The sequence below is a fragment of the Ctenocephalides felis genome, unplaced genomic scaffold, assembly GCF_003426905.1.
Source record: "Ctenocephalides felis isolate EL2017-DRISC unplaced genomic scaffold, ASM342690v1 CF-g0.4_SCAFFOLD_01170, whole genome shotgun sequence".
NCBI lineage: Eukaryota > Metazoa > Arthropoda > Insecta > Siphonaptera > Pulicidae > Ctenocephalides > Ctenocephalides felis.
Genome location: NW_020537324.1, coordinates 82,710,908 through 82,738,751, shown reverse-complemented (window position 1 = coordinate 82,738,751; position 27,844 = coordinate 82,710,908). Strand labels below are relative to the sequence as shown.

At 30.0% G+C, this 27,844-nt stretch overlaps 1 protein-coding gene across 1 annotated transcript in view; it reads left to right on the top strand.

Moving 5' to 3' along the window:
- Nucleotides 1–619: 619 nt before the first annotated feature.
- The window catches only part of LOC113367795 (voltage-dependent calcium channel subunit alpha-2/delta-3), a 37,695-nt gene continuing 10,470 nt past the window's right edge, over nucleotides 620–27,844 (top strand). Inside the window, exons 1-18 of the mRNA XM_026609375.1 lie at nucleotides 620–661; nucleotides 953–1,063; nucleotides 7,372–7,597; nucleotides 9,181–9,294; nucleotides 10,117–10,315; nucleotides 11,480–11,660; nucleotides 12,024–12,176; nucleotides 12,643–12,835; nucleotides 13,225–13,361; nucleotides 13,467–13,535; nucleotides 13,649–13,729; nucleotides 13,809–13,883; nucleotides 14,204–14,308; nucleotides 17,742–17,955; nucleotides 19,144–19,189; nucleotides 22,327–22,550; nucleotides 25,387–25,492; nucleotides 27,158–27,190. Of these exons, the coding sequence (XP_026465160.1) occupies nucleotides 644–661; nucleotides 953–1,063; nucleotides 7,372–7,597; nucleotides 9,181–9,294; nucleotides 10,117–10,315; nucleotides 11,480–11,660; nucleotides 12,024–12,176; nucleotides 12,643–12,835; nucleotides 13,225–13,361; nucleotides 13,467–13,535; nucleotides 13,649–13,729; nucleotides 13,809–13,883; nucleotides 14,204–14,308; nucleotides 17,742–17,955; nucleotides 19,144–19,189; nucleotides 22,327–22,550; nucleotides 25,387–25,492; nucleotides 27,158–27,190 (2,285 nt within the window). The 5' untranslated portion in view covers nucleotides 620–643. The remainder of the gene's footprint in view (nucleotides 662–952; nucleotides 1,064–7,371; nucleotides 7,598–9,180; nucleotides 9,295–10,116; nucleotides 10,316–11,479; nucleotides 11,661–12,023; nucleotides 12,177–12,642; nucleotides 12,836–13,224; nucleotides 13,362–13,466; nucleotides 13,536–13,648; nucleotides 13,730–13,808; nucleotides 13,884–14,203; nucleotides 14,309–17,741; nucleotides 17,956–19,143; nucleotides 19,190–22,326; nucleotides 22,551–25,386; nucleotides 25,493–27,157; nucleotides 27,191–27,844) is intronic.

Below are 27,844 nucleotides of genomic sequence, written 5' to 3'. Positions count from 1 at the left end.
ACCAACCAATTTTATTTTTTCATAAGTTTATAAAATTTAATTCAGTTCTTTAATAATATTACTAATTTAATTTTCAATCATTTCAATTAAAACAAAATATAATAATCAGCATAATTTAAATATAATAATCTTGTTTGATATTAATATATAAAAAATAAGATTTAAAATTATAAAATACTAATATATCATTAATATATATCACCGGTGATCATTAGCAAGTAATTTTTAGAACTAATAACAATAAACAATCGGTGGATGTTGTTAAATAATACAATACTAAATAGGTAATTTAATTAGTTTTAAATACATTAAAGTGATAAATAAATAAATAATGATACATAAACAATATTAAAAAATTAATAGCCTAAAAAATTTATTTAAAAAAAATTAATAGTTATATAAATTTAAGTCCAAGCAAAATTAAACACAAAAGTTTCACATTTTTAAATGATTTGTGTTATATTAATAAATTGAGTGTTTTTATGTGTGTAACAAAATATGTATAAATATGAATATTCTTATTCGTAGAGATATATATATTATTTATGGTAAATACTAACATATTTTTCTATTTTCCAGGGTGAAAAATTGGGCGCTGAAATTTGGCGTCGATTTGTGGGAGTTTGGAAGGCAGTTTACGAAAATGAACGAAATTCAAAGGGTAAGCTATAAAAATATTATTAAAATGATAAAAATAAATTTTATTAAATAATTTCATATTATATTTAATATAATATTCAATTCTATGACACAAATTTAAATGATTGAACATTATATTTTGCATAAATTTCACTAAATTAATGAAACATAAATAAATATCTTATTGGTCGTTAATAATTTTTGGATATATAAACTTTATTTAATTTTTGCAAATCATATTTAAGGCTTGGATATTAACTTGTCTAATATAAAGCATGGCTAATTTATTAATTTTTTAATTTTTTTTATTTAGAAGTACCACGATGACCCCTTAGAAGTTGTTCGGAAGGATGGATTAATTTTAATAAGAGAAATGGCTTCGGAGGTCAAAAACATGATGGACTTTAAAATGAGCGCCGTAAAGGTAATTTAATTTTTAATTTACACATAAATATAATATTAATATATTATCCTAATATTCTATTAAAAGTACAATACGTTTCATAATAGCTTTACACTAGAAGAAGTTCTTTGATTTACAGATGACTTGAATTTCTTTACGATAATTTGTCAAATCACTAAATTATTTATAAAGTTTATCAAAAATTTTTCTCAAGCTTTAAAACAAAATCAATGACTTTGATTTCTCTTTTGAAATGCTTTTGGATCGCGCAATTAGTCATATTAAAATTTTAATAACAAACTAGAATTCTTCACCACCTACTGATATAAATATAAAAAATTTGTGTATTAGTGTGGTCCTTAATATGGATATTATTAAATTTACTTGCTCCCAGGGACTCAAATGCTTCTATATTGATAAAAAACAATGTGCTGAAAGTTTTAGCTCTTAATATTGACTTTAAGATAGTCTGCACTCCAACCAAAGTTTCTTATAGAAATAATAAGGGTAAAATTTTATTTGTTTAATAACCTAGCGACAAGTGAATCAAAATTTTGACAATGACATTTATTTTCTTATTTTGATCATAAATAAAAAATTACAACAAACATTTTATATATTTTATAAAATAAGGAAGAAAAACCAATAATCTTTGGTTGAAGTGCGAATTATCTTAAAGTTAATATTAAGACTTAAAACTTTCAGAGATTTTTTTATCATTCGAGCCCCAGGGTGTAAAGAAATTCGAAAACATCCATATTAAGGACCACCCTAGTGTGTATATTATAAATTAATATTATTAATATTTATGTGTCGTGTATTCATACGAATAATGCGTAGAGGGACGAAAGGGCGTCCCTCCTTTGCCTTTGTTGTTTACTCTCTGTCAACATAAATCGTGATTTAATTACACGCTCCTCTGTGTTTTGCTTTCTGGCGAGGCGAGGAGAGGCGATAAATTCAAAGGCTTTTTTGATTTTATCAAACTTATGGTGGAATTCATACATAATAATATATATACTTATGTATACAAATTTATATATATACAGGGTGTCCCAGAACTCAACGTAAAGCTAAAACAGGTTTGGGGGCGTCCATTAATCACGTGGGGCTTTTAGGGGGTGTTTGACAAAAAATCACGTGGGGGAAGAAGGGGTCTAGTTAGATTTTTACCTGAATTGTCAAAAAAAAACAAAATTCAACGTTTTCTCGGAAAATTTTACGTTATTAAAAATACAAGCAACTTTTGGTGGAAAAGGTGAGGGTAATTCTAAATATTACGAAGTATCACCAAGGGGGTTCAAAAATTTCTAAAATCCCACTTGTTAGTATTGTTTATAACTAAATAGGAAAAAAAATGTTATCTCAAGTTGCTTGGAATTATGAGCTTTTAAGAATTTTGGTGAAATTGTGACTGTTTTTTGGTTATTGTGGTTATTTTATTAACTTCCCGTAAGGGAGAAGTGGTTATTAGTTTTTGGCAAAGGTAGGACCAGCGGTTTCGGAGATACAGAGCTCAATGTTAAAAAATGGCAGTTTTTGAGAGAACTAAGCATCCGATTTGAATGATTCAAAAACTGTTTTCTTGTTTACAACAAAATAATTGCTTTAAAAAAAATCTGTTTCAATTTTTATTTAATTTTTTTGTATATCAAAAATAATTGAGATTTTAATTTTAATTCTGTCTAAAGTTCTAAAGCTCACTTACATACTTTAAATAATTAATTTAAATTTTGTAATTCAGTTAAGTTGTAGCAATTTGCCATACACTTTTTTACACGTTTTTAATAAAAATATTTTTCGCAATAATTAAATAATTTTTTTATGGAAATAGAAATCTCAATTTATTAAGTCGAATATTAATAGGTATAGGGATGTCCATGCAACTTGCTTTAAGGTAAAAAATACCACTTGCAGCTAGTTAATAATATTGTTTGGGTGAACACACCACTCTTCACAATATAATTATGTTTTATTCCGTTTAAAATATCTAGATTTTGATATTTATGACTGACATTTCACTCTATTTTTTTCCAATATCATATATTTTAAAGTCATATATTCCACATAATTTCAAGCCCGGGAGAATGTTTACGCCAAATGACAGTATACCATAATATGACATAAAAATGATCAATTTACACGATCGCAAATCTGTACGCATTTGTTACTTACAATTTGTCAATAATACAAAAATACAATACAATTACATTCAACAAATAGTGTAATTTACTTCCAACTAAAGCATTATAAATAATAACTGAAGCTTGGTTCTTTATTTTGTGTGAATAGAGATTTTTACAATTGTTAAGCAAATCAAATTTAAAATCAGTTCAGTAGTTCATGAGATTATTTGGGACAAACGTCGTGACAAGTCCTTTATATATACATACTTTAAACATGTATAATATATATGTGAATGTCTGTTTATATATATATACATTGTATAATGTAAATATATGTTTAATTAATTGCTGCATGTTTGTATATTTGATAAATACCACAGAGAGTGTATTTGCAATGGAAATTGCATAAACATATTTTAATTGGAAAATGTAAGGTTTCGCTCATTCATTGGGTTTCTTTTGCTTTCATTGAGTAATTAACTTTGTACAGAGTTAATTAAGATATACATACAAATATTATATATATATATATATATATATATATATATATATATATATATATATTATATATATATATATATATTATATATATATATATTCTATTTTATTAAACGATGTTAGAGTTACAAACGTTTCCAGAGTATAATTTGTAAATAAATTAAGCAAAATTATATCAACATAATAATATTTATATATGGTCCAATCAAACATATCTTAGCATTTCCATTTTAATAATTAGATGGATGTCTGAATTAAAACTTTGTTGTTTACTTTTACATAGCTTTTATCATCTGAAGAACCATTGCATATACGAGTACATAAAACTAACATTAGCAAATGTTGTGTTACTTTTCGGTTTTTATTTGTTAACCAAATATTTTTATTATGAAACTATCATGTATGGTACTAATTTACAATCCTGATTAAATTCTTTAATTTTTGTTAAAACTTGCTAACATACTTTAGAATATTTTTTTAAAGGAGGGCCTCTCAAAGTTGATCGATTTAAATAATTTTAAAATTGTTCAACAAAAGGGCTTAATTTTTGAACCTTGAGGTAATTGAATCATTATTTTGGACTGTGGCCCTAGAAATGTTATTTACAATTACAGATTCAAAGTATAAACTAGTGGTGTATGGCATCGTGCCTTAAGGCAAATTGCTAGAACTTCCCGTAACGTAATGAAATATTCGAGAAATTTTAAACGTTTTCAAATATATTATTACAAATACTGTAACTTTCATAATTTTTGCTATTTGTTATATCTGAGCAATCAAAATCAAATGTGAATCATAAATCAATTTATTCCAGAATATTAACAATCGTCATTTCATTTCGAATTCAATTTCTAAACGCATTTGCAAATAATTCTGTGCGACATTTTCACTTATACTGTGCTTAGCTTGGCGGCATTTTCACATTTTCACATTTTTCAATAGTTTTCACAAAATTGGAAAAGTGCTTCATTACATAAACAGTCTAAACGCACTTGGGTAAACATTTGTACCAGAGTGGCGCTTAGACTGTGCTTAGCCTGGGTCATTTTTTGAATTTTTAATCCAAAATTACTTAATTAATATTGAAAAAAAAATAGAAACAAATTTTTTTTTTCCAAAAGCAATTATTTTGTTGAAACAAGCAGAAAGTTCTTTAAATCATTTAAATCGGACGCTTAGTTCTCTCAAAAAACTTTTTTCAACATATAGCTCTGTATCTCCGAAACCGCTGGGACTACCTTTGCCAAAAACTAATAACCACTTTTCCCCATCATTACGAACTGAATGTATTTTGGATCATACAAATCGGATGATCCGTTCTCTCAAAAACTCGATTTCTATTTTCTGCACTCTTTGCTCTATATCTCCGTAACGACTGGACCTGCCTTTGCCAAAAACTAATCAGCACATCTCCCTATCAATAGGAATCGAATGTTTTTTGAACCATGAAGTCGGTTGATCCGTGCGCCCGAAAACGTGGACAAAAAAATGCGGACATACAAAAACACGCACACACACATCTATTTAGTTTCTGAGGTATGCCAGTAAAATGTTCAGAAACCTTCAAAACGTCGAGAAATGCAAAAATTTTCATTTCGATTTTCGGCCCATTACTATAACTATCCACATTTTTAATCTTTCTTGTTTATGGTTAGTTTTTCTAAAATTTGGTCTTGTATCTCGGCTTTCAAGTGTACTTTTTCCCGCCTTCTCGAGAAGAATATGCTTTCATTTTTGTTCTAAGTCTTTTTTCTAGATTCTGATACTAGGTTACAATCCAAATAATATTGTAATTGGATATATATATATATATATATATATATATATACATTATACATATATAAATCTGTTTGTCTACAAAGCATCGTAGAGCACTAGAACTCTAGAATGCGGTCGCCTTAACAAAGCGACGTCGCCGTCTTGAGAGAAAATGTCGCGACGGCTACGGCTACGGCTACGGCGGAGAGAGAGTATTCCGTCGAATCGATATTCAACCCTCCACCTCTGCACATACGTCGGGGGATCACCATGGGCGCCCCATCGTTCTATTAAGCCCCCCCTTTCGGAGTTAAGATGATGAGCGAGGTGGGAGATGAGCGCCACCTCTCGTTCACTAACGGTTTTAATACACGAGGAAAAGATAGAAGGCAGTAATAGTTCAATAGAATTACTAGTGGTGTATGGCATCGTGCCTTAAGGCAAATTGCTGGAACTACCCGTACCGTAACGAAATGTTCGAGAAATTTTAAACGTTTTCAAATATATTATTACGAATACTGTAACTTTTATTATTTTTATTGCTATCTTGTTTGTTATATCTGGGCAAATCAAATGTAAATCATAAATTAATCAATTTATCTCCAGAACATCAACAATCGTCATTTCATTTCGAATTCAATTTCCAAAAAATAGTTGCCTCTAATTTGTACAAAATTGAAAAAGTCACAGTCTAAACGCATTTGCAAATAATTCTGTGCCACATTTTCACTTAGACTGTGCTTAGCTTGGCGGCATTTTCACATTTTTTCAATAGTTTTTCACAAAATTAGAAAAGTGCGCCAGTACACGTTTTTTTATATTTAAATAGACCTGGTCATAGTTCTAAAAATATTTTTAATTTTTTTTAATGTTTAAAATTGGTTCAGGATTTTTGCAAAAACGCGGATATTAATTTTTGCATTTTTCTGCTAATTCCGAAAAAACGGCTTGGTCGATCGTCTCACAAACCTAATCAAGGCCTCTCCTTCTTATAGAGTTTTCATAAAGAACTTTTAAATTTTTGAAATCAGAGAAAACGTCGATGAAAAGTAAAACTAGTGGGGTGTGTGGCATCGTGCTTTAAGGCAAATTGGTGGAACTTTCCGTACCGTAACGGAATGTTCAAGGAGTACTGAATGTTTTCAAACAGATTATTAGAAATATTGTAACATTGTCTAATATTTATAAGAATTATATAAACTGAATTGCAAAGTTGAAATTATTTGTAAGGTATATTAGAACTATAGTCAGAATTAAAAATAAAATTTGAATTATTTTTGATATACAAAAAAAAATTTTTTTGAATAAAAAAGGTTGAAACAAAATTTTTTTTCCCAAAATCAATTATTTTGTTAAGACAAGCAGAAAGTTCTGTGAATCAATTGAATCGGATGCTTAGTTTTTTCAAAAACTGCCATTTTTTGTACATTTAGCTCTGTATCTCCGAAATGGCTGGGCCTGCCTTTGCGAAAAACTAATGAACACTTCTCCCAATCATTACTAATTGAATGTTTTTTTGATCTCTCCGAACGAATACTCCGTTCTCTCACAAAGTCGATTTCTATTTTCTGCACTCTTTGCTCCGTATCTCCGTAACGGCTGGACCTGCCTTCGCCAAAAACCAATCAGCACATCCCCCTATCAATAGGGATCGAATGTTTTTTAACCATTCAAATCGGTTGATTCGTGCGCCCGAAAACGTGGAAGAAAAAATGCGGACATACAAAACACACGCACACATCCATTTTCGAGGTATACCTTCAAAAGTCGAGAAATGCAAAAATTTTCGTTTTCGATTTTCGGCCCATTACTATAACTTACCCTACGGGAAGTTAATAATTATAAAGCACGTTCTGTTAATCCAAATTGTTACGGCATTGCTTCGATTTCCATGTTGATCAATTGTTTATAGTTCATACTCGTATATGACATCTATCTATTTTTCAGCGAATAATGGATTCAGCAGAACAAGCGGCCTTATCTTCCCTCGACCAATCAGACAACGCACAAGCGATCAGATCGCGCCCAAAACGAGCCACAAACGATGTTTCATATATCAGCACCAGCACCAGCACCAGTAGCAAAGTCCAAAGTAAATATCGAAAGGAGCAGGATCATCGGACGAGGAGGAAGCGATCGAACGACGAGGACGGCCTGGACGACGACTATTATGGTAAAAAATAATAGACAAAAGTTTACTTCTTACACTTCTTCTTATATATAGAACCAGCAAACCCGACGAACTCCGTTTCGCCACCAGATGGTTTCGTGAGAAAGATGAAATTTTTTGTTTGTTTCATATTTGAAAAGGAAAAATTTGATTTTATTACACAACAGTAATGAATTTATTTCGATTACAAAAATAAAGTGTTTTCTAGTTGAACTTCTCTAAGTAAATGAAAGTGAATCCGCAAATTATCCGTTTCATTGAAGTGCTCTTTCGTAAACCACATTTTTTGTTTTTTGGTCTGACGTTAACACAAACAAAGCGGATGGTTTTCCAACTCGTGAACAGGCAACGTATAACTGCCCATGTGAAAAACAATGATTTTCTAAATAATCTATTTGAAATTTATCCCGCAAACACTAAGCGATTGGCCTTGAGACTTGTTATTGCGAACGCAAGGCGAACTGGAAATTGCAATCGTTTGAAGTCAAACGGAAGACCAGTCGGAATCATTGGTATGTCACTAAATCGTCAGCAATATTTGATTGAATGGTGAAATTCAGTGCGTGTACATCATTATTCTTTGCGGCAAGAATTGCTCGTTGACTTAATTGCAAGCATAATTCTGATAATTCTCACTAATGTCATTACTCGAATTTTTAATTACGTTGCGTGAAGTTCCAGCAATTTGCATTAGGGCACGATGCAAAATTGTCGAAATCGGTTTGTGCGTTCTGGGGTTATATCGTCAGGAAGGAAAACCCGGTTTATTTTTATATATTTGTGTAGATAAGTCATGATACAGCACCTTGTTCGTTTCTGCATTTTGAATAATTTTATATAAGAGTCATATTAGTATAGGGAGCATCCTTTAGTCACGTGACCTTTTAAGGATATTTGGATCCCCCCTCCTCTTCGGTGATTTGTGGTGATAATCAAAATTACCCTTTCTCCCCCACGTGTATTTTTAGTTACGAGAAAAAATTGTAAAGTTTTTTATTTATTTTTTTAAAGTTCGAATTTTTTATAAAAAATCAGGTAAAAAATAAATTACGTGATATCTTACTATACCCTTCCCTCCCTCACGTGATATTTCGTGATTTTTTGTCAAACCTACCCCCCCCCCTTTCCTAAAATCCACACGTGATTAATTGACGCCCCCTAATCGCAATAGTAATAGTAATAATATTTTCACTAGTTTATTATTAAAATTTTCCGTAGCTTTTGGAAAAACTTAAATCTTTCTGCAAAAAAAAATTAGTAAGGGTTGCCCATCCCTATATTTTTTTCTATTTTTTTAATCATTTTCTTCATTTTTTATAATGCTGAACTATGTGTGGTGCAACCTTAAATTTTCACACTCGTACCACAATTTTCTGTTTTATAATAGCATATTTTCATCCCACTTTATAACTGATAAATTATTGTCTTGTAAATTTTTCTATATGGATTTTCTCTAGCTTACAAAAAAACTGCAAAAAGCAATTTATTAGGAATTTTCCCAGAAACAATTTATAACGGAACAAAATTTGCCGGGTCAGCTAGTATATATTATGTATATATGTATATTTTTTTTTTACTTTTAACAGAATCAGAAAGCAGTCCAGCTACCAGCCAGTGGCAATTTTCAGAACATTTTGATAATATGAAAATAAACGTCACGAAGAGCGAAATTTTGATGGCAAATGACGTTGCACGTGACGGTAAGTAGAAATATAAGTTTATTTTATACAATTTTTATTTTAAAGAAATGTTGATGAAACTTTTGATAAAACAACTTATTTGTAATAGAGCGTTGCTATATTAATTCAAAGAAATATAATGGTAGGTATTAAAAATAATTTGTCAGGATCTCTTGTTTCAACCACTGTTGCCTTATACTTTAATTTGGAGAAATAGAGAGAAAATTAAATAATAAAAAATAAAATAAAAATATCTATTTTATCTTATTAGAATCTGTTCCAACTTACTTTTGGTGAAGTAGAGTAACAATATGTGCCAAGTGCCAAGTTTCATCAAAAATTGCAATATGCGTTTTAGTGCAATATCTTTTTAAATATTATTAGTATTGAGCGCAGAGCCAGCGACCCATCAACCACGCATATCTCGAAAACCATTGAAAGTTTCAACTTCAAATTTTGGTCATATTTTTGTAAGGTACAATAACAATATGTGCCAAGTTTCATCAAAATCGCAATATGTTTTTTGAGAACATACCATCTGTTTAATTTAAATGTTAGTACTGGGCGCGGAGCCAGCGACCCATCAATCGTGCAAATCTCGAAAACCATTGAATGTACCAATTTTGAATTTTGGTCACATTTTTGGTAAGATGCAATAATAATGTGTGCCAGTTTCATCCAAATCGCAAAATGTGTTTTTGAGAACATACAACATACAACGTTTGTGAGAATTAATTTTATATATTTTATATATTTGTTTAATGTATTTATTGCCTTCAGTGTATATATATAAAATGTATTCAGTTTATTAAATTAAATATTAATTTGTTATATTTTTTTTAGATCCGGCTGTTCAAACAGCAATAAGGTGGTCGAGTCACCTAGAGCCCCTTTTTGCGAGCAATTACGAAACCGACCCTGCACTTTCTTGGCAATATCTGGGCACTTCTGCAGGAGCCCTAAGAAGGTATCCTGCTTCCGAAAGAAGTTTCATGATGGATGGAAAAGGGGAATCAGGGATAAAAGATTATCGATCTACCAGGTAATATATATAATCAGGCTGGCTGTTGGTTGATATCATTAGGTTTGGTGTTACGCTAGTTACTATGTTAAGCCCCAAGGTTTGAAAGAAAATTTTTATATTTATTCGAACTTTTGTAATATTTTATATAATTAATAAATTCAATAGAACTGACATAAAAGGTTTCAGAGAGCACTATAAAAATGCATTTTTCATTATTATTTGAAATGATTCGATAACAAAATAATGCAACTAAATTTATAGTGCAAGAACAGCAACTTGCCTGTAGGCAAATCTGAAACCACATATTGCATGCGATATTCTGACGTATTAAAAAGCTGAATACGAATCATAAGAAGATTCATCAATTAAAACAAATTATTTGATTGAAAATTTGTTTTGATTAAGACTAATATCTACAAAATAAATATGACTTTATCTTCTCTATATTCATTGATCTTTTTGGTTAACTTCTCTATATAGTTTTCAAACATAAAAACCAAGTTTGTTTATTAATAAAGACTAAATGTAAAAAGTACCTGCTTAATATATTTTGAATTATATAAAGAGCTATAAAATATAAAACTTAATACTTACTTTCAATATGTTTCGAAAACCAGTAGTATCTTTTCAATAACTGGTAGCTCCGAGCTTTTTATTTTAGCACCCTGGATTTAAAGTAATTAATTTTTTACTTATTCAACACATTCTACTTATATTAATAACTATTTAAGAAACTTTTCAAGAAATAAACATTTTTTAATCAATTGTATTTTTCAACTGTCAAAACAACAACCATTTTTTCATCAGTATTTTTGCATGTGCACCAACATAAATCATAATGAATCTCATGAAGTAGTTTTGTTGATGAAGGTTTAATTCAATTAGCAATTAAAAGATTATTATTATATATTATTAAGAAAATATCTAACTTAAAATATTTATTTGAAGTAAATACTATTATCTAAATAAATATGATTTTATAATTAGTGTTTTTCAAAGATCAACACAACGATGTTCACATTGGAATCTTTACATGAGCACCAACATTAATCGTGCGTGAAGTTGTTTCGATACACCCGCGCGTATAAAATTTATATTTTAATTTGATTTAAACACTGAACAATTAAATGTTTATTATTGTATATTTGTTCTAGTTTATTAAAACAATTGTCTTTTACTCAGGTGGTATATCGATGCAGCAACGTCTCCAAAAGATGTGGTCATTTTATTGGATGTCACTTCGCATAAAGTGACGCAAGGGACTTCGTCCGGTGCAACTGTCACCGCCATTTTAGACTCTCTTGGCGATGACGATTTTGTGAATGTTTTTGCTTATTCTGGGGACATCAGGCCGGTAGCCACGGTAATAAATAACACTTATAAGTAATAAATCAACTAAATACATTTGGTGTAACTTGCTGTTCTGTTTTGATGAAAATTTTATGATCAAAGCATCTAAGAATGGAGATCTTGAGGAAGATTATTACTACTTTCTTTTATTAAAATATATGTGCATACACACTGTATTTTATTTGTTAGTCATTCACATTGTGTGTGGTGTGTGAGTAAGAAGTCACAGTTAATATTTTTGCAAATAGTTCATTCTCTAACCTATTTAACAATGCAAACATTTAAACCTACATATATACATATAGATTAATGTACCAATATAAAAGATGAAATGTAATAAAATCATAGTTTTGACCTTCTATTTTGTTTATTCTAGTGTTTAGGAGGAGGTCTAGTATCTGCTCATGCAGATAACAAAAGGGTCATCCTGAATGCCTTAAACGGACCAAAAGATCAATGGTCAGATTTGACGAGCAAAAATGTCAACTTGACAAAAGCTTTGGATTTTGGCTTCGACATACTGTACAGGGTAAAAATAGACAATTTTTACGTTTATATTATTTAAAAATGGTTACCTGGTTCAATATAAAAGAGCTTAAAAAATCAACCCTCTTTAAATCTACAAGATGAATGAAAATTCTGATGGACTATTTATGAAACTATTAGGAAAACAAAGATTATTAACACATAATAATAGAATATAACTTATATTGATTATAATATTGCCTAAATAAATAAAAACGTTATTCGGGCATATGAATTGTATTTTATCTATTCTATCAAATGATTTATCCTATTGAAGAAAACAGTAAAGTAAACCTCACATCACTTTGTTAACACTTATTTCTGTATATTATATAATAACTTTTATAAATACTACTTTATATGATAAGAAATATTTTTATAGTACACTATAATTTGTGTTACTAATTTATAAGAATTTTACAATCTATTATATAAATTTCTTTTATATTTATATTTATTTTTCTTTTTAGTACAATCGAACAGGAGCAGGTTGCCAATGCAACCAAGCGATAACTTTGGTATCATCTGATGTACAAGTGGCCCCTCGACATGTGTTCCAGAAACATAATTGGCCACACATGCCAGTACGTGTTTTTGCTTACGATGTTGGCAAAGATAAAACTACGAGGGCTGAAATGCATTGGATGGCCTGCAGCAATAAAGGTAATAAAATATAATATAATATATATATATATATAATATATATTTATATGTATATATTATATATATATATATATATATATACATAAAATAAATCAATAATTATTTTAATTCAATGTTGATATAAAGTTATTAGAAACTGAATTTACAGAATATTTTCCCAAAGTCAAAGTTAGTTATAACTATTTCTAAAATTTTATAGTTCTTCAAATTTGTTGAATATATGCTGAATGAGCTACATTTTTTATTCATATCCAAAAATATATAATATACAAAAACATTTTCTATAGAAAACTAGATACAACATTTTTATTGTGTTATTTTAAAACATTCTTATTATTAGATATGGTTTCTCTATCGAATCAATTATAAGCAATTAAAACATTTTTTAGGTTTTTATGCCAGAATTTCAACACCAGAAGAAGCTCCTTCTAAAGTGTTGGATTTTATATCAGTAATGGCCAGGCCGATGGTTATGTATCAGAATGATCATCCTATACAGTGGTCCCCAGTTTTTGTCGCTGGACAGGTCAGTTTGATAATAAATCTGAATATAATTACATATTTATTTAATTTTACTTGTATGGAAAAAAAAATTAAAATAAATGTAACATGTGTTTTGTATCTCTTGTAGAACGAAGATGGTTCTCATAGATTGATGACATCTGTGAGTACACCAGTATTCGACAGGAGAAATCACACTGTAAGTAGATTTATATATATTTATTATATATATATATATATATATATATATATATATATATATATATATATATAATAAATATAGTTTTATAATATATAAATTATTATTTCTAGGTAAGAGTGGCCAATTTGTTAGGAGTGGCTGGTACTGATGTACCAGTGGATCAAATAAAGAAACTAGCACCAGAATATAAGGTAAATTTATTATTAAATTAATCATTTATTTATTTATCTGTATTTTATTAATTTTTTTACAAATATATTTTTTTTACAGTTGGGTGTGAACGGTTATTCATTTATTGTCAATAATAATGGACACGTGTTGTACCATCCTGGACTCAATCCACTGGTAAATATATTAATATATTATATTGGTGATATTATTAAGAAAATTAAATAATATTCTATTTTTTATTCGTGGATGCAGCTTGGTAAAAATAAGGTATGGTAATTTATACTTTTAAATCTCTTTAAATTTCATTCACTTCAAACACTTCATGCAATATAAATTTTACTAATGTATAAATTTAAAATATTAATACTAATTGCTATTTATGTTTTAGACAAAATTTAAATTTATATTTCTGAATAAATCTTGTACATTTCTGCCTCATGTTTGTAATATAAATAATATTATATTTCATATAATGTAATTAAATTTTTTTACAGTATTTGGAAACTCTGAAACCAACTTACACATCGGTTGATTTGACCGAAGTGGAGTTACCTGAAAGTGAGAACAGTCCTCGAGAGAACCACAGTGCTCTTTTAGATGTAAGTTAAATTTATTTATTAAGAACACGTGATTATTAACTTCCCGTAGGGTAAGTTATAGTAATCGCAAAAAATCGAAAATGAAAATTTTTATATATCTTTACGTGTCAGAGGTTTCTGAATATTTTGGCATACCTTAGAAAAAATTGATGTATGTGTGTCTGTGTGTGTGTATGTGTGTGCGGATACAAATTTTCGTCGACGATTTCGGGAACACGGATGAAGCGATTTGAATAATTCAAAAAACATTCGATTCGTATTGATAATGAGACGTGCTGATTAGTTTTTGGCGGGGGCAGGTCTATCTATTCCGAAGATATGAGGCAAAAAGAGCCAAAAACGGTTACTCAGTTTTTAAGAGAACGGAGCGTCCGATTTGATTATTCAAAAATTTTACTTGTATTAACAAGATGAAGAACTAATCAAATTTTTATGAAGGCAGGTCTAGCGGTTTCGGAGATCTAGTAAAAAAAAATATAAAAAAATGCCATCTGGCGGTCAAAAATGATCATTTAGACATATGCACATCAAATTATCATATATTTTATAGAGATTTTAACAATAAGTATAAATTTTGTTTACATTGCTATGGGTTCTGTACTAATGCTTATCCGTTAGACGGCGGCGCGGCGCTTACGCGCTTCGATATTTCGTCTCTATGCAGTACGATTGCTTTGAAAAAAAGTTCAGAATTTCTAAAATATTTCAAAATACATTTTTCTTCAAAAAGTCTTGTTTTCAAAAAAAAGGAAATTTTTGTCAAAAATTTATAGGCTCTCAAAAATCTAATTATTTTGAAGTAAGTTTTTTTCAAAAATGTTAATCTTTTAAAAAAAATATATTTTTGGTACGAGAAGTTTCAGAGTTTGCCTTAAGGCACGTAGCCATGCGCCCCACTAGTTCTGTTTTTTTTTTAAAAAAATCATTAGATAAACTTATGAAAATAGCAAAACAGTAAAGAGGCCCTGAAGAGTATTCCTAAAGAGAACCTCCATATTTTCACATTTTAATTTTTATAATATCCATAAATGTTATTATTCCTTGGCTTCTGTACATTAATACAATCTAACTCAAAATTCATTCATAATATATTTGCTTAGCAAATATCAATTATTATTTCACTATTTTTATCATTACTAGGTATTTTTAATTCCGAAGGAGAAGAGTTATGTTTTCATCAAAAAATCCGAATCGCTAATTTTTGTTTTCTGGACGTTTCAAGCCATTCTGAATCGAATGAGACCAAATTTGGAAAAAGTATGTGTGTGTGTGTGTGTGTGTGTGGTGTGTGGTGTATGTGTGTGTGTGTGTGGTTGTGAACAGATTTTTTGCCGTAAATCGACGTTTTCTCCAAAACGGCTGGACCGATTTCAAAAATTTAAAAGCCATTTGATGTATCTCGATGAGGACTATCGTTTCTGAGTTTTGTGCGGCGAACGGCCGGGCCGTTTCTTTGTAAATTGCAGAAAAGTGAAAAATTTTTCGTCCACGTTTTAGCCCGCAACTCTGAATCGATTCTGAAAATTCAAAACCGTTCGATAGATATTGGTTGGGAATCGTGCTGATTAGTTTTTGGTAAAGATCGGCCGGGCCGTTTTCTTGTAATAAAGTTTTAAAAAAAAAAATTTGACGATTTTTATGATTATTTTTTTGACGATAGATACCATAGTTTTCTAGGTCATACTAAATATTACGGCCCTACGACAACTGGTTTAGCTTTAAAATTCGTCAAAGTTTGCAAAAATCAGTATGGTCTTTTGGCATTTGTCAAAATTAGACTTTTGATCGACGTTTCTCAAAAACGCCTGAACCGATTTAGAAATTTAAAAGCCATTTGATGTATTTCGGTGAGGACTATCGTTTGTCAGTTTTGTGCAACGATCTGCCAAAGCGTTTCTTTGTAATTTGAAAAAAAACTTTTCGTCCACATTTAAGCTCATCCTACCGAACGATTTTAAAATCAAAAACTGTTCGAAAGATATTAGTTGGGAATGGTGCTGATTAATTTTAGGTGAAAATCTACCGAGCCGTTTTCTTGTAATTAACTGTTGAAAAAAAGTGTTAAATTTTCGTCCACATTCAAACTCATCCTACCGAACCGATTTTGGAAAATCAAAAACTGTTCGAAAGATATCATTTGGGAATGATGCTGATTAATTTTAGGTGAAAATCTACCGAGCCGTTTTCTTGTAATTAACTGTTGAAAAAAAGTGTTAAATTTTCGCCCACATTTAAGCTCATCCTACCGAACCGATTTTGAAAAATCAAAAACTGTTCGAAAGATATTAGTTGGGAATGATGCTGATTAATTTTAGGTGAAAATCTACCGAGCGTTTTCTTGTAATAACTGTTGAAAAAAGTGTTAAATTTTCGTCCACATTTAAGCTCATCCTACCGAACCGATTTTGGAAAATCAAAAACTGTTCGAAAGATATCATTTGGGAATGATGCTGATTAATTTTAGGTGAAAATCTACCGAGCCGTTTTCTTGTAATTAACTGTTGAAAAAAAGTGTTAAATTTTCGACATTTAAGCTCATCCTACCGAACCGATTTTGAAAAATCAAAAACTGTTCGAAAGATATTAGTTGGGAATGATGCTGATTAATTTTAGGTGAAAATCTACCGAGCTGTTTTCTTGTAATTAACTGTTGAAAAAAAGTGTTAAATTTTCGTCCACATTTAAGCTCATCCTACCGAACCGATTTTGAAAAATCAAAAACTGTTCGAAAGATATTAGTTGGGAATGATGCTGATTAATTTTAGGTGAAAATCTACCGAGCCGTTTTCTTGTAATTAACTGTTGAAAAAAAGTGTTAAATTTTCGTCCACATTTAAGCTCATCCTACCGAACCGATTTTGAAAAATCAAAAACTGTTCGAAAGATATTAGTTGGGAATGATGCTGATTAATTTTAGGTGAAAATCTACCGAGCCATTTCTTGTAATTAACTGTTGAAAAAAAGTGTTAAATTTTCGTCCACATTTAAGCTCATCCTACCGAACCGATTTTGAAAAATCAAAAACATATGAAGCCTCTGCCTAGAAAATATACTTCGTCTCCGAGGTCGTGAAATGACCAAGAAATTCTTTACTTTAATCAAGTTATAATAATATCATCGTTTTCTACAATTTGGAAAATAATCGTATGCGTCGATACAATTTTGTCACAATGAGAACCACTTATGTATTCAGATTATTATATTAAAAATAATAAAAAAGAATAAAAAATATTTTTTTTATAATCAATGATAGTGATAAAATAAAATTTTTATAATTATAAAATAAAAAAATATTGTAAAGGCAGATCAAGTTGCTTATTCTAAAATTGGATCGATTAAGTATACTACTACACAACTTTCGGGAAGTTCATGCAACTTGCCTTCAGGCTAAATGCACCTTCAACTAGTTATTAATTCTTTTTTTTCTTTTCAGCTTCGAAGAGATATGATAGAGCAGAAAGAAGGCGAGACTGAATTTGGTGTCAAAACGGTTTACGATTCTGGTAGACGAGTTGCTACCAGGAGACACAAATATTTTTATGAAAGAGTCGATGGGACTCCTTTTTCTTTGGGAGTGGCCCTTCCTGAGGGATACGGGATGTATGAGTTGAGGGCCGAGCTGGAGATCAGGCACAGCTCGATCAATGGTAATAAATTGACATTGATATATATATATATATATATATATATATATATATATATATATACTAGCAAACCCGACGAACTCCGTTTCGCCACCAGATGGTTTTGTGAGAAAGATGAAGACATTTTTTGTTTGTTTTATATTTGAAAAGGAAAAATTATACAACAGTAATGAATTTATTCCAATTACAAAAATGAAGTGTTTTTTAGTTGAACTTCTCTAAGTAAATGAAAGTGAATCCGCAAATTATCCGTTTCATTGAAGTGCTCTTTGGTAAACCACATTTTTTGTTTTTTGGTTCGACGTTAACACAAACAAAGCGGATGGTTTTCCAACTCGTGAACAGGCAACGTATAACTGCCCATGTGAAAAACAATGATTTTCTAAATAATCTATTTGAAATTTATCCCGCAAATACTAAGCGATTGGCCTTGCGACTTGTTATTGCGAACTGGAAATTGCAATCGTTTGAAGTCAAACGGAAGACCAGTCGGAATCATTGGTATGTCACAAAATCGCCAGCAATTTTTGATTTAATGGTGAAATTCAGTGCGTGTACGTGTACATCATTATTCTTTACGGCAAGAATTGCTCGTTGACTTAACCAAGCATAATTCTGATAATTCTCACTAATGTCATTACTCGAATTTTTAATTACGGTGCGTGAAGTTCCAGCAATTTGCATTAGGGCACGATGCCATGCACAACTAATTTTCTTAGCTATAAACCTTGCGGAGCCCGAGACCTTTCCAACGAATGCAAAATTGTCGAAATCGGTTCGTGCGTTCTGGAGTTATTTCGTCAGGAAGGAAAACTCGACTTATTTTTATATATATAGAAGATATATATATATATATATATATATAAATATGTGTGTGTGTAGAAAAAAAGCTCAACTTGATTTGATTTAAATCTAATAAAACATTAAAATATTTTTATAATCAAAAAAAAATTTGAAAAGTTCTAACAGAATTTGCTGAAGATGACACAAATATAGTGTTGAAACTAGTTCAATTGACAAGAGCCTGAAATAATATCTATTATTATTGATTACGGCTTGCTTATGAATGAATAAATAAATAAAGAAATTATTTTATTATTTATATTTTTATCAACATCGAAACAACATTATAAATGTATATATAAAATATTTATTTATGTATGTTTATTAATTTATTTTAAATATTTTTAGTAACCGAATACTTCAAAGGAAACAACTGGCGCATACATCCTGATTGGTATGTAAATTTTATTATTTATTTTATTAAATAATTCATATATTGAAAGGTTGTATTACTATTGTTTTTTTAAATAATTTCAATATTATTTAAAAAAAAATTACTGTTAGTAAATTATAATAACTGTTAGCTAATTAGTGAATTTTTCAATTTATTTTTAACTTCTCCTAGGGTAGTTATAGTAATGGGCGGAAAATCGAAAATGGAAATTTTTGCATTTCTCGACGTTTTGAAGGTTTCTGAACATTTTACTGACATACCTAAGAAAAAATGCATGTTTGTGTGTGTGTGCGGATACAAATTTTTGTCGGCGATTTCGGGAACATTGATCAACGGATTTGAATCATTCAAAAAACATTCGATTCTTACTGATAAGGAGAAGTGCTGATTAGATTTCGGCAGAGGCAGGTGGAGCCGTTTTGGAGATAAAGAGATAAATGTGCAAAAAATGCTAGTTTTCGAGGCAAGGGAGCATCCGATTTAAATGATTTAAACAACTTTGTGCTTATGTTGAAGAAATGATTGTTTTTGGGAAAAGAAAAAAAATATATATCTTATCTATAAAAATATATATTGTGTTCTTTATTCCCAAAAACATTTTTTTTTAATATCGAAAATAATTCGGATTTTCAAAATTTTAATTTGGTACCGAAAATTCCAGCAATTTGAATTCACCAGTTGACATCTGTTTAGGATTGTGCTTAAATTTTTTTGCTCTATTCTACTAATTGATCAGTATAATTTGGCATTAAGGGATCAAAAATTGTTTTTAATTTATTTTGTTTGAAATATTATGACTGAGTACAGTTTAATAAGAAAAATGCATTTTAATAAAGTTTGTAACAATATCTGTGAATCTTATAATATAAAAACAAATATACTTATATAAATTTATTCATAGTACTAAATATTTGTAGAGCAGTATATCAATTTACAATGCAAATAAAATATAAGTAATTCATAGATATTTCTGCTTTCTGCTTGTTAATATTTCACTGATCTTTATTACGTTTTCCATTATAAACAGTCACCTTGTGTCTCTTAAAGTTGTTTGAATTAGCAAATTCCTTATTGCATGTATCACATTTGAAAGGGCGTTCCCCTGTATGAATACGCATGTGCCTATTCAAGTCACCTGATTGTGCATATGTTTTACTGCATATTTTACATTTGAAAGGGCGTTCTCCTGTATGAATAAGCATATGTGGTTTCATACTACATTTTCGTGAAAATGTCTTATTGCATATTTCACATTTGAAAACACGCTCTTTGGTATGAGAGACCATGTGTGCTTTCATATTACATTTTCGTGTGAATGTCTGATTGCATATGTTGCATTTGAAAGGGCGTTCTCCTGTATGAATAAGCATATGTCTCGTCAAAGTGCTTTTTTCTTTCAACGTCTTATGACAGATTTTGCATTCGATAGGGCGTTCTGTGCTATGAGTAAGCATGTGCTGTTGCAAACTTGATGAATATTTAAATGTCTTATCGCATACATTGCATTTCTTGTTACCATTTTTGCCATTTCTAGGTATGTGGTCAACCATGTGCTCTTTCGAATAATTAGATTCTGAAAATGATCTATTACCAATTCCATATTCACAATCGGGTGTCTCAATTACCTCCTGTTTGATTTCTTCTTCGATAGTTACTTCGGAATTCATAAATCTTTCTAGGCAAGTTTCATCATTTTCTAAACATGATTCAGACTTAACAATAACTTCAGAATCACATTCATTTTCAAGTTTTATGTCTTCTATTGAAAGTTCTAGTGGCTCAATTTTAATTTTCTGATAATCCATAATTGTTTCTTCAGACATTTTCACTGTGTATAGTATCTTTTTCAAATATCTCAAATATTATAATCAATCTAAATATACTTGCATTTGTTGTAGAAAATTTTCCAGCTGCTTAAATCTTAAAATGATATTAACACTTTACACGCTTTTTTATCAATAAGAACACGGTTATGGTCGTTCCGAAATCCGAATTCAAGTTGACATTTCGAGCATAGAGTATCTTTTGATAAAGACGCGATCAGAATGATTCTTAGTTAGGGGACATATTGTAGTCGCAAATTTGGCGCTAGTGAGCCGATGAAAAAGTATTGTCAAATGTTTTATGTTGGTCAGTTAACATATTGTGATTCTTCTGTTTTGTTTGTGTTTGTACATTTGTTAAAAATGATTTCATTAACTTCCCGCAAAAATCGAAAATGAAATTTTTTGTATATCTTTACATTTCAGAGGTATGTGTGTATGTGTGTGTGCGGATACAAATTTTCGTCGACGATTTCGGGAACACCGATCGACCAATTTGAATAATTCAAAAAACATTCGATTCGTATTGATAAGGAGACGTGCTGATTAGTTTTTGAAGGCAGGTCTACTCGTTCCGAAGATCGGAGCATTAGATTTTAATATTTCAAAAAACATTTTACTTGAATTGAAAAGATGAAGAATTGTTTACATTTTGGGAAAGGCAGGTTTAGCAGTTATGAACTGTAATAAAAATGATTATTAGACATATGCACATCAAATTATCACATATTTTATAAAGATTCACTTTTCTATGGGTTCCGTACTAATATTTATCTGTTTCAATTTTTAACTGCGACGCGGCGCCCACGCGCTTCCGTATTTTGTTTCTACGCAGCTAACATATCACGATTGCTTTGAAAAAAAGTTCAAAATTTCCAAAATATTTTCAAGTATTAAAAATTCATTTTTTTCAAAAACGTCAATTTTTTTTTCAAAGATTTTAAAAATCTCTAAAATCCATTTATTCAGAGTTCTTAAAGAAAATGTAATTTTTGGTGCGGGAAGTTTCAGCAATTTGCCTTAAGGCACGATGCCATATACCACTAGTTCTAAATTTGGTTCTCTACAATCCTATGAGATCATACAAAAATTTAGACCTGAGCAAATATACAAATATGTTTGATTTGATAATTATGGTGGAATATTATTTTATGATATATTGTATTGCTGGATTAAAATATATGACTAAAATTTATAATAAAAATATCTGAATTGATATAAAATGCAACCATCGCATTTATAGCATTAACACTAAAAACTAATAATTCCTTTTATTTCATTTTATTTCCAAATAACAATTCTCTTTCTCTTCAGGGTTTATTGCGAATACGCATCCTCGGCTCCTGCCTTCAGCGAATTTTCAAACAACCAGCCAGGACAAGATTCGGATCTAAATCCTGGCCTGTTGGGCCCTCCAGAAAAACGGCTCTTACACTTTTTGTCCAGGGCCGGACGTCCTGGTTGGAAATGGATGAGCGTTAGACCGAGAGCTAGGGAGGAACCCAGAGCTGCGAAAACGGATAAGGACGGATATTTCTGTAAGTAGAAAAAATAAGTAAATGTATAATTTTGGTTGTCCTGTAATTTGTCCTGTTCTCTCTGTGAATAATATATAATTTTATTTGAATAAATTTAATTTACACTTAAACTTTTTTTACACAAATGTATTCAAAATACATAAGGACTGGTATTTCCTTAAACTATTAGACATTCTCAATTTGTTTTTATATTTATATTCATACTAGACTGACTCGACAAACTTTGTTTTGCTAAGTAAGATATATTCTAAACAATTTCTAGAGAATCAAAAATATTAATACTTTCAGTGTATAAGGATGTGTTGTTTGAATGCTATATACAATGAGGTATTATAAAAACAATAAACCCCATTAGTTTGTCTATATTTTGTCTGGAAGTTTTATACACTTTCTATAGAAAACATGGTATAATCCAATCCAAGTCTTTTTTGGTCTTTCGACTTATTGATTACGTTTCAAGTCTTTCAGATTATTTTTGCATTCTGGATTTTGCGTATAATTGTAAATAATACTACTGAGCTTATACAAAATTTTCAAATTTCTGCGAAGAGAGATAGAAAATGAATTAAGTATTTCATCTTTGACCTGCTTTTTGAAAAGTTTCAAGTAACATTTGATAAATCAAAGTAAATTTGATAAAAAGTATATATGTAGAGCAGGGCGAGGCACAAAGGTCCAATTTGGTTTTGAGCAAATATTGATCATATTATAAATATCAAACCAATTATATCACAACAAATAACACATTTCAAACGAACAATTATCTGACTACGTTCATTAAAACTGCCAGTTACTTCATCATTGTAGAAATGTGCTTTTTTGATGTCTTTCAAAAATTTGTTATTTAGACCTTTCTACTCTATAGGCGGAGTAACTTGTAACGGCCAGGTGGCAAACAGGTTTAATGTCTTATTCTAATTTTAAAGGTATTTTACAAAATTATTATGAATTTTCAAAGATTACCGTTTATCTTCCGATAGCAAAGTCATGAGAATCAAGGTAATAGCTGGTTATACATCTTTTTCCCTTACTTTCAAATATTGTTGTTAAACAATGCATAATTTTACTGATTTTTGACACATTGGTGGTGGACCTTTTTAACCCCGGACCTTTATATATTACTATCTATTCTTCGATAAATTCTCAGAAATTATAAATGGGAAAATGTTATTCGACAAAATGTCCCTTTGATCGATACCAAATTTAATTTCTGAAATTAAATAACATAATTAAAAAAACTAAAACCTAGAAAATGTTTTATAAATACCAATGAGTATATAATTGTACAAATGAGATTTTTCCGAGCACGTGTTTGAGAAAAATATGCCATAAAGTGCATTTTTATATTAACATTTAAAAAAAGTTATTAAACGCTATTAAACGTAATTGAACACCATCTGTCAAAAACGTTTGACATTTGACGTATTAGCCACCATCCATTGTTTTATTTTGTGGCGATATCAAGCAGGCTGGTTGTGTTTTGTAAAAAACAATCGGACATGTCATGTATATTTTTGATATCGAAATATTTTTACAGTTAATAAATTTATATTTTTTTATTATGTTGGGAGTTTCTAATTTTATATATTATCATAACATTACGACTCCCACATTGGTGACCCCGACGTGATATGAAAACAAAAAAAAAAGGAGTTTTATTTTTCGAGGATTTGAGAAAAATTGATTTTGACGCAGCACCATAATCACTGGTCTTCAGTGACGACCTATAAGGTATGTCCAGTCCAATCCATCATAGTTAACGCACTTACTATCTGGATCAGACTTCCGAGGTTACTCATTTGGTATACCCAGACCTCAGTGTCTATTGCTGACAGTAAAAATAATTTGGAGCCTGAACTTTTCATTGGAATGCAATTCAACCTCTCTTTCTCTGTTAACTCAACAAATCATCTTATAATGCTACCTCCCATTATCGGTGACAACGACGAGTCAAAACAAAATTTGACATAATTTATTGGATTCCACAATTCTGGACTCTTATGTCAAAGAAACCAATGATCCTGATTTGGATGAAGAGCCAACTTCTTTCTCTGATCGGAACTCATCAGATACGAATGCAACGCTTGCAGAAATGGAAACTGTACCCATGAATTATGCATTCTAAACATTAAGTTATTCTGATATAACTAATACCCATAGATCGAGGCTGAATCTTAGAAGTTCACCGACATCGAGGTACAGGAAATTTTCCACATTTTTTTTTTTAGTCAGAACCTTATGCAGAATATGGAGTTGATGGCAGGTCGAATCACCACATACGGTGGATCTGCTGACGAAACATGGAAATTTGTAATTGACCAGTATTACAACACTGGTCTGCTATAATCTGCTTTCCCACCACATTTTTATAACGTGTTTCCCTGTATTTTTTTTTAAACTGTGAGATCAACACTGGGCAGGGAGTGTGTGGCGATATCAAGCAGGCTGGTTGTGTTTTGTAAAAAACAATCGGACATGTCATGTATATTTTTGATATCGAAATATTTTTACAGTTAATAAATTTATATTTTTTTATTATGTTGGGAGTTTCTAATTTTATATATTATCATAACATTACGACTCCCACAATTTAAATTACGCCTCTACAAAAATTTTCAAATTAAAAATGTAAAGTTTCTACGCGATTTTGAAGTAATATCTCACCTTTCCGACAACCTACTGATTAGCATGAATTTTTCAAGACTAAGACTGTGGCCAAATCGGTTTAGCCGTTTTCGAGTTTTACCGAATCATTTGATCGAGAGCTCCATTTTTATATATAAGATTTATATTTATATTTATTGTAGTGTATATTTTTTACATTTTTTTTGCCCAGGTGACAAGAGTTTGGTCCAGAGCCTGGTTCGAGACGCGATGGTGACAGATGGCTTAGACAGGCGCTCCATGGGGTCCAGGCAGAGTTCTCATAAAGAAGACAAACAGTGAGTTAATAATGGTTACATCATTTTTTTTATCTTATTAATATATACTTTGCTTTTTCCATATCTACAAATTGGACGTATTGGCAAAAATATTAAATACTATTATAATTAAAACTGTTAAAATTGTATTGGCGCGATAGTCCAGTCATTTGGTGGAAAAAAAGGCTGTTGCCGGTACAGTACTCCCGGAATTCTGAAATTTGGTAATCTTATAGATTTCGAGGTGCTCTTTACGAAAATCAACTTTGCCACCTCAAATTTGAACGGCAAGTTGCCGCCATATTGGAAAAATGGCGTCAAACAACAGCTTTTTTAAAATATCTCCTTTCTGGCTGATTCTACGATAAAAGTATCTATGTACAAATTAAACTAGATAAAATTTCCTACAACTCATTAGAAAACTGTTTTTTTGTAAAATTGATAGTTTGAGAGTACGGCCGCCTCAAAGTCTTTGCTGCTCTCGCCGTAGTATTAAATCTCTCCATATATGACAGCACTTCGAACTTGACCACATTCTCTCTAATAATTAATATTTTCAATGTTAAATTAAGCGAATAAGATCTAGAAATAAAATAATTCAAATATTTTTCGTTTTCTTTGCTGATTTTTTAACCCTTCAATGGTAAAGTAGCTATAAGTAAGTAGCTTGAAGTGTTAAAAAATCAGCAAAAAAACAGAAAAATATTTGAATTATTTTATTTCTAGATCTTATTAACTTAATTTAACATTAAAAATATTTATTTATTAGAAGGAATGTGGTCAAGTTCAAAGTGCTGTCATATATGGAGAGATTTGATACTAAGGCGAGAGCAGCAAAGACTTTGAGGCGGCCTTACTCTCAAACTATCAAATTTACAAAAAAACGGTTTTCTAAAGAATTGTAGGAAATTTTCTCTAGTTTAATTCGTACATAGATACTTTTATCGTAGAATGAGCCAGAAAGGAGATATTTTAAAAAGGCTGTTTTTTGACGCTATTTTTTCAATATGGCGGCAACTTGCCGTTCAAATTTGAGGTGGCAAAGTTGATTTTCGTAAAGAGCACCTCGAAATCTATAAGATTACCAATTTTCAGAATTCCCGGAGTACTGTACCGGCAAAACGACCAAATGACTGGACTACGACTAGAATTTTGTATTTTTGCGATTATTTTACAAGTTTGGGTTTGTGAGGTAACTCTATTAAATCTCAGATAAAACTTTTTTCATTTTAATACAAACTAATAAAATTATGTAAAGTATAATTACATTAAGAATTAATTTTAAACTTGTCGCAAAAAACGTAACTTATCAACTGAGAATTTATCAAATTTACGACATTTTCAATTGAGAATTATTATTACCTAAAAGCTAATTTACTTAATCGTCGTAAAATGATTTTCTTTGATTTTGCAATCTCTTATTTATCTTCAAAACACAAATTTTAAATAGTCTGCATGTCCTTAGGCGTGAAAACGTCCTAATTTGAATAACAAGTTTGTTTTTGTACTGAGCACAAATTTGCACATTTTTCAAACAAAACCACAAAACTTTTTGAGTTAAAAATTTTCTGTGTTTAATTTTAATATTTCTCTAGCACACCAGGATGTTTTTTTAAATATTTTTTCACAATATTATAATTTTATTAATATTGCTATGTGTCTTGTCTTGTCTTGCACCATTTGTAGCCCAATTGCCACACTTATGGCTTTGCTGCACAGGTAAAAACACTTGGTCGAAAATTATAGAAAAAAGCACCAAAAATCCTTGTAGAACCCTTTATAGATACATCCTTATTCGATAAAAAAATATTTTAGGTGATATGAAATGAATTTGATTGGTACATAGAACAATAATTAATAGAAAAACATTATATTATTCATAATTGTAGAAAAAGCAATATTTTATGCTCTAAGTTTGGATGCAAAAGTGTAAATTCTTGCAACTTAAAAAATATTTATTTATTTAGTTTTTTATTATTGTATGCAGAATATTTTCTAACTTTAATTATACTATATTATGCATATTATTTATAATATATATATACATAATTATATACTATACATTTTGTTGCAAAAGAAACAGTTGCAGAGTTATAGGGAAAAATGTACATATTTTTACTATTGCTCTTTTTTTCAATTTTGATATTTGAGTTTTGAATCGTACGGAATTTGGTATAAAAAATATATTAAATATTGTTCTACGTACAATGCTTTTAAATATCTGCAATTATTTATTATATAATATATTATTATGTTTTGCATATTTTATATTTAAATGTATGACATTCCACTTTGTAGTTATTTCAAGAGTCTTTCAAAGATAACATTTTTTTACCAGATATTATATGAAAAAACAGCCAGTTTTGTTAGTTT